This window comes from Sus scrofa, chromosome 15, assembly GCF_000003025.6.
Source record: "Sus scrofa isolate TJ Tabasco breed Duroc chromosome 15, Sscrofa11.1, whole genome shotgun sequence".
Lineage (NCBI taxonomy): Eukaryota > Metazoa > Chordata > Mammalia > Artiodactyla > Suidae > Sus > Sus scrofa.
The window spans coordinates 91,782,177-91,801,500 of NC_010457.5; the positions used below are offsets into that span (position 1 = coordinate 91,782,177).

Here is a 19,324-nt window from a genome sequence, read left to right on the forward strand (position 1 = left end):
TAGTTGATCCACATGAGTTTGTGGGTTTTTTTGCACTTTTTTTCTTATAGTTGATTTCTAGTCTTACTGTTGTGGTCAGAAAAGATGCTTGATATGATTTGTTTTATTAAATTTATTGAGCCTTGATTTGTGGCCCAGATTCTATGGTTCTGTGTGCCCTTGAAAAAAATGTGTATTCTGCTGCTTTTGGATGGAATGCTCTATAAGTAAATGTCTAAGTCCATCTGGTCTAATGAACCATTTAAGGCCTGTGTTGCTTTGTTGATTTTCTGCCTGGATGAGCTGTCCATTGCTGTTAAGTGGGGTGTTAAAATCCCCTACTATTACTGTGTTATTGTCAGTTTCTCCTTTTAGGGCTGTTAACAGTGGCCTTATATTACTGAGGTGATCCCATGTTGGGTGCATATTTATTTACAGTTGTTACATCTTCATCTTGAATTGATTATTTGATCATTAGGTATTGTCCTCCTTTGTCTCTTGTAACATTATTTTAAAGTCTGTCTTGTCTGATATGAGTATTGCTACTCTAGCTTTCTTTTGATTTCCACTTGCATGGAATATCTTTTTCCATCCTCTCACTTTTCGGTATGTGTCCCTAGAACTGAAGTGGGTCTCCTAGACAGCACATATGAGTCTTGCTTTTGCATCCATTCAGCCAGTCTGTGTCTTTTGGTTGGAGTATTAAGTGAGTTTACATTTAAGATGATTGATATGTATGTTCTTATTGCCATTTTGTTAATTGTTTTGGATTTGTTTTTGTTGGACTTTTTTCTTCTCTTGTGATTTGATGACTATAGTGTTGTTTGGTTTGTTTTTTCTTATTTTTGTGTATATCTATAGGATTTTTGGTTTGCAGTTCCCATGAGGTTTTGATATAGAAGTATATAAGATTACTTTAAGTTCCTGATCTCTTAGTTGCAAATGCTTATTCAGTATCCTGCATTTGTACTCTCCTCTTCTCATGATTGCTGGTTTTGATATCATGTTTGTGTGCAGATGATTTCCTACTTTTACTGTGTGTTTACCTTTACCAATGAGCCTTCTCATTTGTAATTTTATTGTTTCTAGTTGTGGCCTTTTCTGTTTAGAGAAGTTCTTTTAGTATTTTGTGTAAAGCTGGTTTGGTGGTGCTAAATTCTCTTAGCTTCTGCTTGTCTGTAAGGTTTTTGATTTCTCCTTCAAATCTGGATGAGAGCCTTGCTGGATAGAGTAGTCTTGGTTGGAGCTTTTTTCCTTTCATCACACTGATTATATCATACCACTCCCTTCTGACCTGCAGAGTTTCTGCAGGAAAAATCAACTGATAACTTTATTTGGGTTATCTTTATGTTATTTGTTGCTTTTCTTTAGATGTATCAATATTTTTTCTTTGTCTTTAATTTTGGTCAGTTTGATTAATGTGTGTCTCAGGGTGTTCCTCCTTGGGTGTATTCTATATGGTATTCATTGTGCTTCCTAGACTTGAGTGATTCCTTTCCCATGTTAGGGAAGTTTTCGGCTATTATCTCTTCAGATGTTTTTCCCAGCTCTTTCTCTCTCTCTTCTCCTTTGGCACCCCTATAATGCAAATGTTGGTGCGCTTAATGTTCCAGAATTCTCTTCAGTTGTCCTCGTTTCTTTTCATTCTTTTTACTTTATTCTGTTCTGTATCAGTGATTTTCACCAGTCTATCTTCCACCTCATTTATTGGATCTTCTGCCTTCTGTGTTGTGCCGTTGGTTCCTTCTAGTGAATTTTTCATTTTGGTTATTGTGTTGTTCATCTCTCCTTGTTTAATCTTTAAATCTTCTATTTCTTAATTTTTTGGTGTAATTTATTGATTTTTGCCTCCAGTTCCCCACCACCACCACCCCTGATATCTTGGATCATCCTTATTATCATTACTCTGAAGTCTTTTTCATGGAGATTGCTTATCTCCACTTTACTTAACTGTCCTTCTGGGGTTTTGTCTTGTTCCCTGGCCTGGCTCATGTATCTCTGCTGTTTCATTTTCTCTAGCTTTCATTTTATGTAGCTTTCTGGGTGGTCCCCTTTTTCCAGGCTACAGGGTTGTAGCCTCTCTTGCTTCCTGTGTCTTCTCCCTTGTGGGTGAAGTTGAAACAGGGACTGATATCAGGCTTCCTGATGGGAAGGACTGGTGCCTGCCCACTGGCAGGTGGGGCTTTGTTTCTGGGTGTGATTAGAGGTGGCTAATGCCTGAGAGGACTTTAGGCAGCCTATTTGCTGATGGGTGGGGCTATATTCCCACCCTTTTTGTTGTTCAGCCTGGGGCTTCTCAGCCCTGATGGGTGGGGCCAGATTATTCCAAAATGGCAGCCTCCAGGGGAGACACATGGTGATGATTATTCCCTGTGATGTCCACCTCCAATGTCTTGCCCACACAGTGAGCCACAGCTGATCCCTGATTTCCCAGGAGACCCTTTAAGACCCACAGGTAGATCTGACTCAGATTCTTAGGCTTTGCCCTGGGACCCAGTGCACATGAAACCCTGTGTGTGCCCTCTAAGAGTGGAGTCTGTTTCCCCCAGTCCTGTGGAGCTCTTGCACTCAAGCCACATTGGCCTTCAGTGCCAAATGCTCTGGGGGCTTCTCCTCCCAATGCCAGACTCTCAGACTGGGGAACCAGTTCTGATGTGGGGTTCAGAACTCTCACTCTTGTGATAGAGCTTCTGCAGTATGGTTATTGTTCAGTTTGTGGGTTGCCTACCAGCAGGTATGGAATTACTTGTATCATAGAAGCACCCCTCCTACCATCTCATTGTGGCTGCTTCTTTGTTTTGGGTGTAGGATATCTTTTTTGGTAGCTTCCAGTCTATTTTGTTGATGGTTGTTTAGCAGTAAGTTGTAATTTGGTGTTTTCATGAGAAGAGGTGAGCTTGAGTCTTTCTGCTTTGCCATCTTGTTTGGAATCCCTCTTCCTATTAGTTCTGTAGATTTTTTAAAAAACATTTATAGTTTAAAAATCCTTCATTAGGGAGTTCCTAATGTGGTGCAGCAGAAATAAATCCAACTAGTATCCATGAGGATGCCAGTTCCATCCCTGACCTTGCTCATTTGGTTGGGGATCCTGCATTGCCATGAACTATGGTGCAGGTCACAGATGAGGCTTGGATCCTGCATTGCTGTGGTTGGGCATAGGCCTGCAGCTGTAGCTGCGATTTGAACCCCTACCCTAGGAACTTACATATGCCATGGGTGCAGCCCTAAAAAGCAAAAAAAAAATCCTTAATTAGAATCTAGTGTCTGTTTGATATTAAAATGGATTACCCTGGGTGAAATAGAAGAACCAGATATATTAGGCCCATATTAGTTTGTATTAATATAGGACTATAACCTGTATTATTAATACAACTACAACCCATATTTAACATATGATTTTAATCCCCCCCCCCTTTTTTTTAGGTTTCGAAAGCATTGAATTGACTCCTCTTGCTGCAATATGTGTGAAAATATATTCTGGAGGAAGAGAATTAAAGGTTGATGGCTCTATTCAAGTTTCTCTCCCCCTTCTACATACAAATGATATAAGTGCAGGGGACCATATACCTGCCTGGACATTTGATATGAACACAGGTATGTGAGCTAAGTGAAAATATTCTGAATATTTTTATTTTTTTGAATATTTTAAAGTTTTACCTTAGAAATTTCTATATTTATTAAAACTTTCAGCTTTATTGAGGTATAACTGACAAAAATCTGTTTTTATAAAGAATGCCAAAATTGAATATGCCTTATTTAAAACATTAAAATATTTTATATTTGAATGTTTTATCTTTAGTAGAGCATTAAGTCAGTAATATTATTTTAAGCACTTTGTCAATGACCAAGATTGGCCCCATTTTGATTAAGATACAACTGTGAGGGAAATAATGTCAATATTTTAAAATAGCATTATTCACATTCCTATTTTTTTATATCCCCTAACATTTTGAGCAGAAATAAAATTTATTTTTTTAATTCTGGTCTTATGGGGTTGTTTTCTTTTAAGGCAATATGACATATCTAAAAACTTGGTTAAAGGAATTGAGAAATGTATGCTAACGTCATGAAAACGTATTTATACACACAGTGATTATTTTCCAAAAAAAAATCTTTGTTGAGTTTAGCCTCCTCATTAGCAGCTTGATGTGATTTTATTCTCTTTTGCTTTTCTTATTTTTTTTTGTTTGTTTGTTCCCATGTAAGTAAAGTTTTGAGTCTTTAGCAAAAAAAACAAAACAAAACAAAAAGATCAGTCCACAGCTGTATAGTCCAGGGGTAGAACTGTTTTGAGTGCCATGATACACAGCTTAGACAGCTTCTTAGGACTTGAATTTCTCTCCTTCTCTCTGATCTCATCTTTTTCTTTCGTCAGTAACATAAATTTCTGGGATAGGATTTCCCTTCTAAGTGGCAAAAAGTCATAGATGCTCTAATATTATATATTACCCAGGTTGAAGTCCAATGGAGAGAGTTCTTTTCCTAGTAGCTATTACACAAACCCTTGGATTCACTGCATTTGTAGAATGGGATTTGAATGCCAATCTTGGAATCAGTCTTTGTGGCCTGCAAATAGAATGCACAGATTTACTTAGGCTTAAGTCAGATGTTGGGCCTGGGGTTGGAGCCCTAAACGAATCATTTGGACTGAGACTAGGGATCCTCAAAGGAGATTTGGAATAAGGTGTTGCTGTAACTGGAAGTGTAGGTAGTGAGGCACAGGCAAACACGTGTTCACCGTAGCAGGTAAAAGCATAGATATATTATGCTTAAGAAAGTCTAGAAACTATATAAGACAAACTCTTATTTCTCAATGCTCTTCTATACTCAGAACTTTTACTTCTGATCACCAAATGTGGGGTGTTTTTCTTGTACCAAGCAGGATTTCTACACCAGTTGAGTGTCCTAAAATTTCATTCAATTTAGATACTTTCTACCTGGAGTTAGTGTCAGATCCCATGGGTTAAGGGCTGTGTCTTACAAGACCACATCTCTCATGCCTCCAACTCGAGAGGCCAGCTTCAAGTCCATCCATACTTCTGCCTGACAGTATGTAAATTGGAGGTTGGCATGACTCGATCCTCCAGTTGGATAATTTGATAGAACAGCTCACAGGAAAACAGTTTACTTACTAGATGATTGGTTTATTATAAAAGGACACAACTTAGTAATAGCCAGATGGAAGAGAATGCATAGGGCAAGGTATAGGAGAAGGGGCGTGAAGCTTCCATGGAGGTTCTCTCTTTTGCATGCATCACTCTCCAAGCACCTCCACGTGTTCACCACCTCTGCTCTCTGAACCCTGTATTTCAGGCATTTTTATGGAGGCGTCATTATATAGGCATGCATGATTAAACCATGGAACACTGGTGGCTGAGTTCAAACCCCAGCCCCTCTCCCTTCTCTAGAGATGTGTGTTGAGGGCAGTAATTTTAGGACACTCAACTGGTGTTAAAATTAGTCTAACCCTCTAATCATGTGACTGGTTCCCCTGGCAACCAGCCCCCTATTCCTACCCACAGGGACTTACCAAAATTCACCTCATTAACATAAACTCAGATGTGGTTGAAGGAGGGTGGTTATAAACAACAAAAGAGGCTCTTTCCACCTTTATGGATCTTATCACATGGGAAATTCCAAGGTTTTAGGAGTTCTGTGTCAGGACTGGAGATTAAGACCAAACAGATATATACATTTCTTACTACAAATCATAATACCACAGTAATATACTATTGTAAATCATTGGATTAACCTGGATTTTGGTCTACTTACCAGAATTGTGATTTTTTTTTTTTTTTTTTGGTCTTTTTGCTTTTATTAGGGCCGCTCCTTTGGCATATGGAAATTCCCAGGCTAGGGGTCTAATCGGAGCTGTAGCTGCTGGCCTACGCCAGAGCCATAGCAACGTGGGATCTGAGCCGCGTCTGCAACCTACACCACAGCTCACAGCAACACCAGATCCTTAACCCACTGAGCAAGGCCAGGGATCGAACCTGCAACCTCATGGTTCTTAGTCGGATTTGTTAACCACTGAACCATGACGCAAACTCCACTAGAAGTGTGATTTTTTTTTTTCATTAAAAAATTTTATTGTAGTTGATTTACAAGATTGTGATAATTTCTGCTGTACAACGAAGAGATTCAGTTATACATGTACATACACCCATTCCCTTTCACATTCTTTTCCCACATAGATTATCATAGAATATATTTTTTTTTACAGAATAAAATACATGTATTTAAAAACAATTACATTCAGACAGATTATTATATCATGGATCTTAAGAAACAGATTAAGTGTCTCCTTCTGGAGAAGTGGGATGGAAAATATGCTGGCACAAATAGGAAATTTATTATATGCTTTATCCCATTTTATATGGCTTTCATCTTTACCATTTAGTATTATCTATTACATTTCAATTTTTCTTTAAAAATTAGCATTATATTAAAATTGTGTATATTATGCAACTAAAATTTATAAAGAAAGCCTTATATACCATTACATATTTTATATAGCGTAATAAAAAGAATAACTTAACTGGTAAGAATAACAAAAATAATACACCCTCTGAAAATAAGTAAAATATAAAATGCATAAATTGGTTAAAAAAGTGTAACTATATAAATATGTCCTCACAATTTGTTACATCTTATTGATTCTTCAGTATAGGCATTACACCATTCTAGGTGATGTGGTAAACAAGACATTATAGACCTTACATTGTACCATGGAGAGAAATGGTTATTAATAATACAATTGTATAGAAGTGTGACTTTGAACAGGTCAGTTTATTCTGGCCCCAACTCCTAATTAGTTGGATGAGAGAGTTATTTTGAAACACTCTGAAGGAGAATATCTGCTTTGAGTTCTGCTTTCTGATCATTCCTCCTGAATGTACCTTCCAGTGACAGGATTTTTGAATTGATTTGTTACATATGTAATGCTTAATTTAATGTGACCATTTAAAAAGTAATAGGTTGACTCATTCCTGTCAAGTTTATATACCTTACGTGTTATAGATACACATCATTACAGTGAACCAAATATGAATATACACCAAACCTATAATTAGTTTTGTTATGCTGAACTTCATAAAAGATAGTTGTTTTACTGAATTCTGTTTTCCATGGATGACATTTAATTGGATCTGAATAGCAATTTTTAAAATTTAGTTATAAAAGAGCTTATGCCAACAGTACTAGAACAAAACAGTGTTTAATAAAAAAAATTAGTAAGTCCATAAAACATATAAGTTCTTAATCATAATCCCAGAACACATAACAAATAACCACCTATTGATAAATTTGGATTCAATTACACATATCCTTAGGACATCTCAATATGTACAGTTTAGACATTTGGAGAGTCATGATTTCCCTAAATATATCTATATCATTAGTGTTTATTTGTAATGATTTTATTTCCTTTAGACATAACAAATCAATTTATTCTATTTTATATATTACAATATGTGCTATATTATGATAATATTGCCACAGTTTTCCTAATGTTTGAAAAAGTTCTGCAAAATACTATATACCTGATTATCAGCAGGCTCCTGTCAACAGTAAAGATATATAAACTAACTGATTAGAATTTTTCCTTGCCTTCTTTTTTAGGTGCTTGGGTAAATCATGGTCGGGGAATGGTTAAGGAATATAACAATCATTTAATTTGGACATATGACGCACCACATTTGGGCTACTGGATAGCAGCTCCACTTCTAGGAACTAGAGGTATTGTAAAAATGAAACAAAAAGTAAATTAAAAAAAATCCAAATAGTCATGCTGGAATTGATATTAGTAGATGCTATTTAATTCTAAACATTGCCACTTACCTTCTGTAGGAAAAAGCTTCTAGTCACTTGATCTCAGCTTTATTTTATTTTATTTTTTCCATGTGTATAAGGAAAGATTAAGTTCTGTGAACTCTGAGGTCCTTTATAGCTATAATATCTGATGAATCTGAAGTATGAATATCCAGATAAAGAATTTTCTTAGTTTACTATTTAAATGAATAAATTCTACCCAGATCTGCTATTGCTTTTGGTTGCAAACAACAAGAACAGATTTTGGATAATTTTTTTTTTTTTTTTGTCTTTTTAGGGCTGCACCAGTGGCATATGGAGGCTCCCAGGCTAGGGGTCAAATCAGAGCTACAGCTGCCAGCCTACACCACAGCCACAGCAGCAACGCTGGATCTGAGCTGCATCTGCAACCTACATCACAGTTCACAGCAATGCTGGAACCTTAACCCACTGAGCAAGGCCAGGGATTGAACCTGCATCCTCATGGATACTATTCAGGTTCATTAACCACTGAGCTACAATGGGAACTCCAGATTTTGGATAATTTAAAAAATGTATTAGGATATAGGGAGTTCGCAGGATTCCAGTGAAGCCCGAAGAACCAAATTCTAAAAGGTAGGAATCCTAGAGGGTTCAGTTAAAAGACCTACTTGACTGTCTTTGGAAGACTGTTGCTTCAGGATAGCTAGGTCTAACCCATTGCAGTCTTTTCCTTACACTGTTTCTAATCTTTCTAGAGAAGAATTTAGGTGGTCCAGATTTTGGTCATGAACGTACTCCTTGGTGGGGGTGTGGTGGGGAGGAGGAAGAGATATTGCATAATGGTGTCTCCAGACTGTTTCCAAGATAAGACAAGTGATCGCTCAAATGAAAACTGGCCTGACATGACTAGAAGGTTGGCAAAAACTTCTGTGCTATGAGTGACCTATTCATATTCTAGGAGAAATGAGTATTTCATTTTTCCTAGATTTAATATGGTATAAAATTATCTACATAATTTGTACTTAGAAATACTACATCTTGAGTTGTGTAAATCTCCCCAGATACCCAAACATTGCATATTTCATCCATTAATGCTTCTTAAAGAAATAGTCTAACCTGCCGTAGTGTACACTGGTTGCACCACGGGCCTGCTACCACTTTTTAGGCCTTCTGGGTATTTGCTGGTGTCAGTTGAGTTGCTTCTCGGCTTTCTCTGCTGCCAGCTATGTTGAGTCAACTTTCCAGCCTTCAGTATCTTGTTGCTCTTGTTTCTTCTTTTTCCTCATTCTCCTGTAATCTTTGGGTTTATGTATTTATAAAAACAAAAAATAAACCTTCAGTATCATTTGGCGAGAGTATGAAAGCTAAATGCATATGTCACTCCTTCATCTTTAATCATGTGTCAGAGATAATTCCTTTGGTTTACCTAGTGTCTTGGCTCCCAGCTGTGAGGCAGCTGCAACCTTGTTGTTCCATGCTGTTCAGGAACAGTCCCAGTGCACACTCTGTTCCAGGATGTGGATGGCATTTGGTAACCTTTCTCTGTAACATTCTATCATCTAACTTTGTTAGGGCTTGACTATTGATAATTTGGAGGCTTTTTTTCTGAAAAATTTTTAATAATTTGATATTTTTATTTTACGTTTAACAACCTTTGAATTTTAAACTATGCAAGGTACCAAAAATTTTTTTCCAGTGAAGCCAAATGAGTATTCCAATAGAAGAAATGTGAACTATTAACCATTATGATCAAGAGATGGTTCTGTTTTTGTTTGAACTAACTAGTGCTTACGAATTATTTATTCAGAAACAGAGGATGATTACTTTTTCATGGTGGACAATATCATGCGGTCTTGCCAGCTGTCTGACATTATCCTAGATTTTCAACTGCAATAAAATATTGATGAAAAAGAACAATTAATATTTAATACTTCAACTAAATCCAAGTTAATTTCATTTCTAATAAAATAATCTAAAGAACACTAGTTTTTAGAGATGTGTACTTTCCACTAAAAAATTATACCTGAAGCAACCAATTTATACAAGATGACTATGAATTATAAAAGCTGAAATAATTTTCTCAAAAAGGTGGAAGTTTTGTTTTAGCTTATATTGGGAATGATTTTGTGTGAATCAGCGAACTAACAGAAATGGGGAGTTCCCATTTAGTTTGAATTAGATACCTTCCAATGATGCTTTTGAAGTCCATCCTGCAAGCATATCACAGTCAAAGGAACATTATATGAGAAATATAGATAAGTTGATTGTAGTTCTGGCTTGATAGTAATCAACAGGGTGAGCTTGAAATAGGTACTTACCCATCTGAGTATTAGTTTTCTTTTTTTTCTAAATTGCGGGAGTTGGATATGAGTGTTATCATAAAATCAAAATTGATCCTATAATGGACTAGTTAGTGTCCAGTGTGCTTAAGCTACTTTAATTATAATTTGGTTAATATTATACTAAATCTGCTTTTAAAATCTTAAAACAGCTTTCTAGAATTCCTTGAAAAAATATAAAAGCCCAAGAATTGAAAATCAGTTTTTCACAGATTGCTATAGGTAAATAGCTGGCTGGGTTTAGAACTTAGTAAACAAGTACTATTAATGTTTTAAATATGCATTTTCAAATATAATTTTCTGTCTTTCTAACCTCTTTTAAGCATTTTTTTTTTTTGGTATTGTCATACATATTGGAACAAATGCAACAATGTCAGGCTCTTATTTCCAAAAGTGAGTTCCATTGGAATTATGTGGAGTTAAAATTGTTAGCATTACTCTATTGTTTAAGTACCTATTCAGATATTCTTAGGAGCAGAAGTTGAATTTCACCCAGTTATAACCCACCATTACTTTGTTGTCACTCCGGATCCTAAATAAGAATCTGCAAATAGAATTGTTATTCTTATCTCTCTCTTGTTTGAAGAAATTTCATATTGTGCTGTGCTGTACTTGGTTGCCTACTCAATATCATAAACAATTTTATCGTCCCTTAAGCACATAGGAAAGAACAGTCAATACTGGAATGCCTGTTCCTCTGTAACCTTGAAGTTTCATTTAACAACAAATTTGATTGAAAATAATGTATTTTCTCTTGGTTTTGTTTGTTTTATATTGGCCTGTTTAGGGTCAGGTATAAATGGAGACTCAAAAGACATAACTGCCTACCACACAGTGTTTCTTACAGCCATATTAGGAGGAACAGTAGTCATAGTCATTGGATTTTTTGCTGTACTTCTTTGTTATTGCAGGTAAGAACAATATTAATGTGTATGAGCACAGGTCCTATCAGATTATAGTATCATGTCAGTTATTCTGTGTATTACAGAGTTTACTTATAGAAATCAATGGTTTGATCCTTAAAATATATGTAATGATGCTGTTGGGATATATCCATTTTTTTAATCTATATATAATAAACATAGAGTTTTTTTTTTTTTAAGCAAAACTTTCCAGGTAAGTTTTAAACATTTTTGCCTTCTCTTCTTCTCTAGGGATAAGTGTGGTACTACACAAAAAAGAGAAAGAAATATCACTAAACTTGAGGTCCTCAAGAGAGATCAGACAACTTCAACAACTCACATAAATCACATCAGTTCAGTCAAAGTTGCATTAAAAACCGAGGACAAGTCACAGTTATTCAATGCCAAAAACTCCTCGTACAGCCCTCAGAAAAAGGAACCATCCAAGGTAGAAGTGGAAGAAAGAGTTTCCATGGTAAAAACTCGGGACAATTTAAAAATCTACAATGAAGATGTTTCATTCTTATCAGTCAATCAAAATAATTACTCAAGAAACACAACACAGTCTTTGGAGCCCAATGTAGGGTCCAAACAACCTAAACATATTAACAACAATCTATCTCCATCTCTAGGTAATGCTCAGGAGGAAAAGAGGTATCTCACAGGTAGTGAGGAGGTGTATGGGCATTCCCACCTTCCTGAACAGCTGGTGCACATCTACAGCCAGCCCATTGCCATCCTTCAAACATCTGACCTTTTCTCCACTCCAGAGCAGTTACATTCCGCTAAGTCAGCTACTTTGCCAAGAAAGGGACAGCTTGTGTATGGCCAATTGATGGAGCCAGTAAATAGAGAAAACTTTACACAGACATTGCCCAAAATGCCAATGCATTCTCATGCACAGCCACCAGATGCCAGGGAGGAGAGCATCCCACTCGAAGGGCAGCAGAGCTTGCCATCCCAAACTTCAGATTGGAGCCGGTATTCGAACAGCTTACTAGAATCCGTTTCTGTTCCTGGAACACTAAATGAAGCTGTTGTCATGACTCCATTTTCATCAGAGCTTCAAGGAATTTCAGAACAGACCCTCCTAGAACTGTCCAAAGGAAAGCCCTCCCCTCATCCCAGAGCCTGGTTTGTGTCTCTTGATGGAAAGCCAGTCGCACAAGTGAGGCATTCTTTCATCGACCTGAAAAAGGGCAAGAGAGCCCAGAGCAATGACACGAGTCTGGATTCTGGGGTGGACATGAATGAGCACCACTCAAGCAGAAAGCTGGAGAGGGAGAAAACTTTCATCAAAAGCATGCATCAGCCTAAGATCCTTTACTTAGAAGATTTAGACCTGAGCAGTAGTGAGAGTGGAACCACTGTCTGCTCCCCCGAGGACCCAGCTTTAAGGCACATCCTCGATGGAGGGAGCGGAGCCATCATGGAGCACCCCGGGGAAGAGTCCCCAGGAAGGAAAAACACCGTTGACGATTTTGAAGCCAACATATCCCCCACTAAAAAGAGGGGCAGACCACCGCTAGCCAAAAAAGACAGCAAGACTAATATCTGGAGGAAGCGAGAGGAACGCCCACTTCTTCCCATAAATTAACACCAAGAGTGGTTGTGTCTTTGCAGTCTCCTGCTGTTTATTCTTGCTTCTTGTTGTAAATTGCGGTATGAACTTGAGAAGTTGAGACTGAGCAATCTCATGGTCCCTGGACATGTCTCAAGCAGAGTAAATAGTAAAATGGTAATTCAGTAGTGAGAGAGAGATACCAAGAATGCTTTTTCTGGCCTATTCTTTTCATTTATTTTTAGGTGAATGAATTAAAGTATCCAAGAATGCAAAATGTAAAATTAACCTCAAGATGTTTGTTATCTGAAAATGTTGCTCAGTCAGCAAGTTTAGCCCCGACTCTGAAGAACAGTGAAAAGTGTACTCCTAAAGTTGCTTCCAAAAATGTTGCCTCTGCTTTGATGACTAAGCCTGTGAAACACTTAAAAATGAAACTGTATTCTTTAGGCATCAATAGTCTTATGAAATGTTACTACTATGTTCTCCATTACCTATACTTTAAAATAACTTGATAAATATTCTGGATTGATGTTATTCTAGAGTTCAAAGCCAAAGCACATTTTTCCCCCAATAAACAACATGTGTATTGTATCAACCCAGAAATATATTCCATATTCATATAAGATGGGCAAAAAGCTACTTGGTTGTGAGAGAGGGAAATGCCAGCTCCTTGGTTGTTTTGGGATATAATAACCTCATAGAATAAAGACACATCCTTATATTTAGAAACCAGAATTGAATGCTCTGATACTGAATTTTTAAAAATTTCTTACACCTTCCCCCGCCACCAAAATTTCACTGAACTTAGCTGTCAGGGAAAACTTCTTACAAGTCTAAAAAAACTCCCAAACATCTCTCCCCCAAATCTTTAGTTTTAGACTTTAATACATGTAGGCTAAAATCAGTTTTAAGATAGTTCTTCTTTTTAAAAAAATTCAGTCAAATGCTATTAAACTTGAAAATCAATGAATTGAAAGTTTCTTGTGAACACCAAAAAATTAAAATATGTGGAGGTAAAGGGAATAAACATTCCAAATTTTTTTCTGAAATGTGAAGCAGAAAAAAATGCGATTTCCCTGAGACTCAGAAATACCTTCAGGATATTATATGGATATATAACTATTTTTTTTTCTGTTGATACTCATAAAAGATGTTTGGGAAACAGTTGCAATTTCATGAGAAAAGTAAAAATTTAAATCACTTAAATGCTATAAGTTATATAAATACAACATTTTTCCAAGTTAGGAAGTAATATATTCTTTTAATCATAGCAAGGAATTGAGTGTGAATACATTCAACAGCTGTTTTTAATTATAAGTGTCTTCAACTCTGAATTACCATTCACATGTCTTGAAAATGAAGCTCTTTGTTAATTAAAATCAAGTCATCCAATTTTCCTTAAAATTTCCATAAAGGCAAATGTCTGAAGCTGCTTCTCCTTTGCCTTGAGGGAAAAAATGAAACTAAATTGCTTTATTTCTCATACCCTACTAATTAACATGGGAGCAACATAGACACCCAAGGTACATAAACAAGTCTTGAAAGCACTAAAATTAGCCACATTAGCTTCAGTCAAATTATAGGTTGATATAAAATAAAAGACAACAGCTTTTTTCCCTAAGATAGTAGACTTCAGCCAGTTTTTTCCTGTAACCATTCCTGAAGTTATCTAACCAATCAGATAACACTCCTGCCTTTCTGTATTAACCCAAAGAATTTAATGACCTAGGCAAAAGTTTGCTATCTTTTACCCCAATCCATAAGAGAGAGAAATGTTTTGGGTAATACTTAGATTTACTTTTTGGGGAGGGGAAGTGATAAGGTCCAAATTGGAGCTTCTTATTACTCTTACACAGAAAGATGCATTGAAAGTGGCATAAATGAAAATGACTTGGAAACGGTTAAGCAGTTAGTGCTCTGCTGAAGTGCCTTTGATATAGACTTGCTTTATTAGAAGGATATGATAACATCATAAGTGTACATTTTCTTTCTGTTAGCCAAATTAAACAGATGTGCAGTTTTTATTAAAAAATATAGACCTAGTGTTTCACGTTGGAACAATGAATTTTGCATGCCAGTAACTTCTTTTAGTGCGTTTCTTTTTTGAATCCAGTTTATAGTGATGATACATTATGTTGAAATGAAGTTAGAAACTATATAGTAATATGTTGCACTTCAATATTTTAAGTGTATATTTTTTCCCACTCTGAAAAATGTTTAATGTCTTGTCTTGGTAATGGCATACACATGTTGATAAAGGGTTTACCTATTCAGGTATGCCACTTACTCATTCTGTGTAAAGGAAATGAGAAGATGTATCCCCAAGGGCTTTTCTAGAAATACTTTTTTTTTTAGTTTCAGAATAAAATCTTATTTTTTTATAAACTGCACATTCTGTTCTCAATTGGGAAGTATAGGCAATTTATCTTTTCTAATGATCAAACGTGTAACTTCTCATTTGCGAGTAGTTCACAGATCACCTGTTAAAAAGCTGAAGCCATCTACTTTTTCTTAACCCAAGTGATAATAAACCTAGAATATTCACAACTTTCTTAAAATTTTTAAATTGAAAACCAACAGTTTTTTGCAAATAAAAACCTTGAGAATTTTGGTCACAAATTGTTAACATTTGTGGATCCTTTGTATATACTTTGGATATATCTTAAAAGCAAAATTATCCCTAATTGATGGATTCGTTTACTAAAGCACAGCTTATATGTATTTTTGAATACATATGATCTTGAATTTATAAAATCCATTTTTATGACACGCAGTTGTATAGGGATTACACCCTTTTATAATACACAGTTTACCATGAAGATCACAAATGTTGAGGAATAAAAGAACTTCTTTGCTTTGGCAATCATTTTAAGATCACTTTCTGTGTCTGAATCCTCTGGTATCAGTACATAGTATAGTTTTAGGGATTGTGGATCAAATAATGTCCCTCAAAACTTCGCAGGAAGGTGAAGCTCAAAAGTTTTGTATTCATTTTTAAGGAATGTTTTCCTCATTTCTCCATGTACAAGTGTTGTAAAGATTTGACTATGTTAATTCCCATCTCAGACCTAGAGTTCACATTTTGCCCTCTTGTTCCCAAGTGTTTCTATCTTTTGTATTCTTTCATCAGAGGAATCTCACATTTCAGTGTATTTATTGCCATTACTGCTATATATACTGCTGAAAACTGTTAACAATCTGAAGATTTGTAAAATGTTAAACATAGTTCATTAAGGATAATAAAATAAATATAAAAATTTATTAGATGTATTGTTTAATTTTGGGTAAACTATGAAACATTCCTCACTAAATTGTTACCTAATCTAGTAAATAACTTGATTTTTTTCTTTACTACACTCCCTGTAGTAAAATAAACATTTGAATACACTTTGTTTATATAATGAACTTGATTTCTCTTTGTATTTCATGTTCTCCAAAGTTCACATTTTTGCTATTAAAGCTGATGATAGACAAGTTATCCTTCCATTCAATGAGGAGACTTTTAAAAAAGAGAATCGGATATTTGGGGATTTGCAGTTTTACATTCTGAGAAAATGATACAATACCCCCCACCCCTATTAAAAAATTCTTCGGACATTAAACCTTAAAGGCTATTTACTGAGAGGTGGATCTCCTTCTGCTCAGTTAATTGAAAATGCCTAAATTCATGCAGTTTGTATTTTGGGGCTTTAGAATATCTTTTAGAATAAGTATTCTGGTTTCCATGTTTTTAGACATTTTGTACAACATATAAATTCATATAGTACTAGAAATATATTTGGTCATTTCTAATGGGAATTGGGCTTTGAATGCACTCACAAATACAGTGGTGATTACGACCCTCAGTACTGGCATTGAAGGAACTACTTCTGTTTGGATGTCTGCCAAATGCAAACCAGGCTACAGTCACCTTTGTCAGGGCCTGGTCTCTATCGAGGAGAGCCTGAAGTCTTAACAGAAAACAGATGCAGCCCCTGGAAGTCATGCCTGACCCAAACTCACATGGAGCTGGTTGTAATAGAAAACAGATATCAATAAATCACAATCAGAAATTTAGCTGCCAAATAGATTGATGTTCATGAGCTGGTCATCACATTTTCTCAAGGGAAATTAATATGGGAAGACTGATATATAGGAACTACAGGAAAGGGTAGTTGGATGGAATTAGGAGGTATTTTTACAAGTTTATCAGAAGTATTCATTTATCAGTACTTGATAATTGTGACAGCTAATCGGGGATCCTTCCCCTGAACAACATGCTGGAAAAATGCTAAACTGTACGGCAATGTTGCTTTATCTAGACTTCATAAAAATCATCTTTTGGCCTTTTTTATAGGTGGATTTCTTTGTCCTGATATACAGTGAGACAGCTTAATTCTAATAGTAAGCTCTCTCTAAATCAACTGTGGGGTTAATTTCTTTTGTGAATTCTGCCCTATTGTCTTAGATTCGAGTTTGTTTCCTCCATCAAAATAACTACGTTTTCCCTTGACGTGTTTTCTTATTTTTTTCCTTTATTTTGAGCCACCATTTACTGTGAGATTGTGGACTTCTATCCATTGATTTACATTTTCTTTATAAAAACATTTTCAGAGTCTGACTAGAGAAAATTTGTCTAGAAATTGATCACAATTTAGAAAGTTAAATACCAAAAATTAATAAACTCAATTACAAATGTTGGAAAAACATTTTCATTAAGTATATATAGAGAAAATCTTAGGGAAAAAAGTAACTTTTTCTTGATAACTATTTTCTTTCTAAGATATCTAAGCTTAAAGGTCACATTTTAAAATTACCTGTGGTGTTTGTCAAAACATGGTAGTAATGCTCTTCTCCACTTTATTTGCTTTAATAATATCTTCCTATTTCTGTTGGGAAAGTTCACATGTTGATAAGTATATGGTATTTTTAAAAATCTTTGGTGGCAAAACCTTTCTTGGTTGAACCCTATTTTTCCTGATTTTCAGACCAACACTTGTTATGGTTGTAAGTAATATCCCACAGTCCTCTAGGGATACTCCAATTTCCCATATGATTTAGTCTTTTTTTTTTTTTTTTCTTATGTTCTTCAGGTTAACTAGAAGTTTCATAATTCATATGTTGACTGGTTCTAATCCTTGTAGACCTTGTTAAAACACTAGACTAACTGCAGACAGTCTGATTCAAAACAAACCAGTTAATTACATTCCCAGGAGTCTCTGGGCTTATTACACTCAAACGTCTTAGTTTAGAACCTTTCCTAAATAGTGTATTGAAAAGCATAATTGTAGCTATTAAGCAACACACAGTAGATAGCCAAAATAATTTTTACTTTATCCCTTATTTCAGTCTGGAAAATACATTTTTTTTTGTTTTATGTAGAAAATTTTTAAGTAAATTTATTCAGTTTAAATTTCCCTCTAATATCCAGCTTTCTGAAATACTTTGAAACCCTGATTTCTAATTTAGTTTACTTCTGAAAGATTTGTATCCATTAAATATCAAAATGTTTAATTATGAACATGTAATTTTACAGATTAATTTTTCTCTTTTGGATATTCTGAGTTAAAAGGATTGGTGGGGTACCTAGGAAATTTCCTGTGCACTTTTGAATCAATCTTGGGTTAGCTACTAGGGTCACATCAGATGTTAGATCTGACGCAGACAGTAGAGATTTGGGGAATTCCAGGTGGTTGTTTGAAGCTACAGGTGATATGGTCAAGAAAGTATGTAGGGTGAGAAAGATTTCCATTGATGTCATTAAATTATTTGTGTGACCAGTAGAAAAAAAGTCAGCTCTATTTAAGGATATCAGGTATGGGAGTTTCTGCAGTAGTTCAGCGACAACGAACCTCACTAGAATCCAAGAGGACATGGGTTTGATCCCTGGCTTCACTCACTGGGTTAAGGATTGTTGCCATGAACTGTGGTGTAGATCATGGACATGGCTTGGATCCCATGTGGCTGGGGCATAAGGCTGGCAGCTGCAGCTCCAGTAGGACTCCTACTTTGGGAACTTCCATGTGCCATGGGTGTGGCCATAAAGAAAAATATATATGTATATACTGGATTTTACAAACACACTGATGTGTATGCACTTAAGTTCAAAGAAAAAAAAAAGACTTCAATTTCTCATAAATTTCATAAATATGACTTTCATTTTACATCTCAAATTAGGTATAAATTTAATTTTTGTAAGTAGATTCTTTTTAAAAAACAATTTATTTAAAAATAAAAATAAGGTGAATAATTAGTTTTTATGTTAATTTCCCTCATTACTAAATTTGTTTTTTTTTTTCATTATTTAGTGATTCATGAATCAAAGGAACCTGGGTTATTTCTTTTTTTTTTTTTGTCTTTTTGCTGTTTCTTGGGCTGCTTCTGCGGCATATGGAGGTTCCCAGGCTAGGGGTCAAATCGGAGCTGTAGCCTCCGGCCTATGCCAGAGCCACAGCAATGCGGGATCCGAGCCGCGTCTGCAACCTACACCACAGCTCATGGCAACGCCGGATCCTTAACCCACTGAGCAAGGGCAGGGATCGAACCTGCAACCTCATGGTTCCTCGTCGGATTCGTTAACCACTGCGCCATGACGGGAACTCCAAACCTGGGTTATTTCTAAACAGCCTCACCCTAGTAGTTTTTCCTACATTTCTATTAATCTAAAATATGTTATACAATTTTAAAGTATTTAATGATACAATTTCCTTCAGAAAAATTTGTTTCTAGAAAACCTTAACTTGATCTCCTCATTGATATTTTGAATGTAT

The 19,324-nt window shown here is 35.7% G+C and overlaps 1 protein-coding gene across 1 annotated transcript in view; it reads left to right on the forward strand.

The window, feature by feature from the left end:
- Nucleotides 1–15,836, forward strand: part of FAM171B (family with sequence similarity 171 member B) — a 73,785-nt gene extending 57,949 nt beyond the window's left edge. Inside the window, exons 5-8 of the mRNA XM_003133530.4 lie at nt 3,403–3,573; nt 7,600–7,716; nt 10,897–11,020; nt 11,264–15,836. Coding sequence (XP_003133578.1) covers nt 3,403–3,573; nt 7,600–7,716; nt 10,897–11,020; nt 11,264–12,608 — 1,757 coding nt within the window. The 3' untranslated portion in view covers nt 12,609–15,836. The remainder of the gene's footprint in view (nt 1–3,402; nt 3,574–7,599; nt 7,717–10,896; nt 11,021–11,263) is intronic.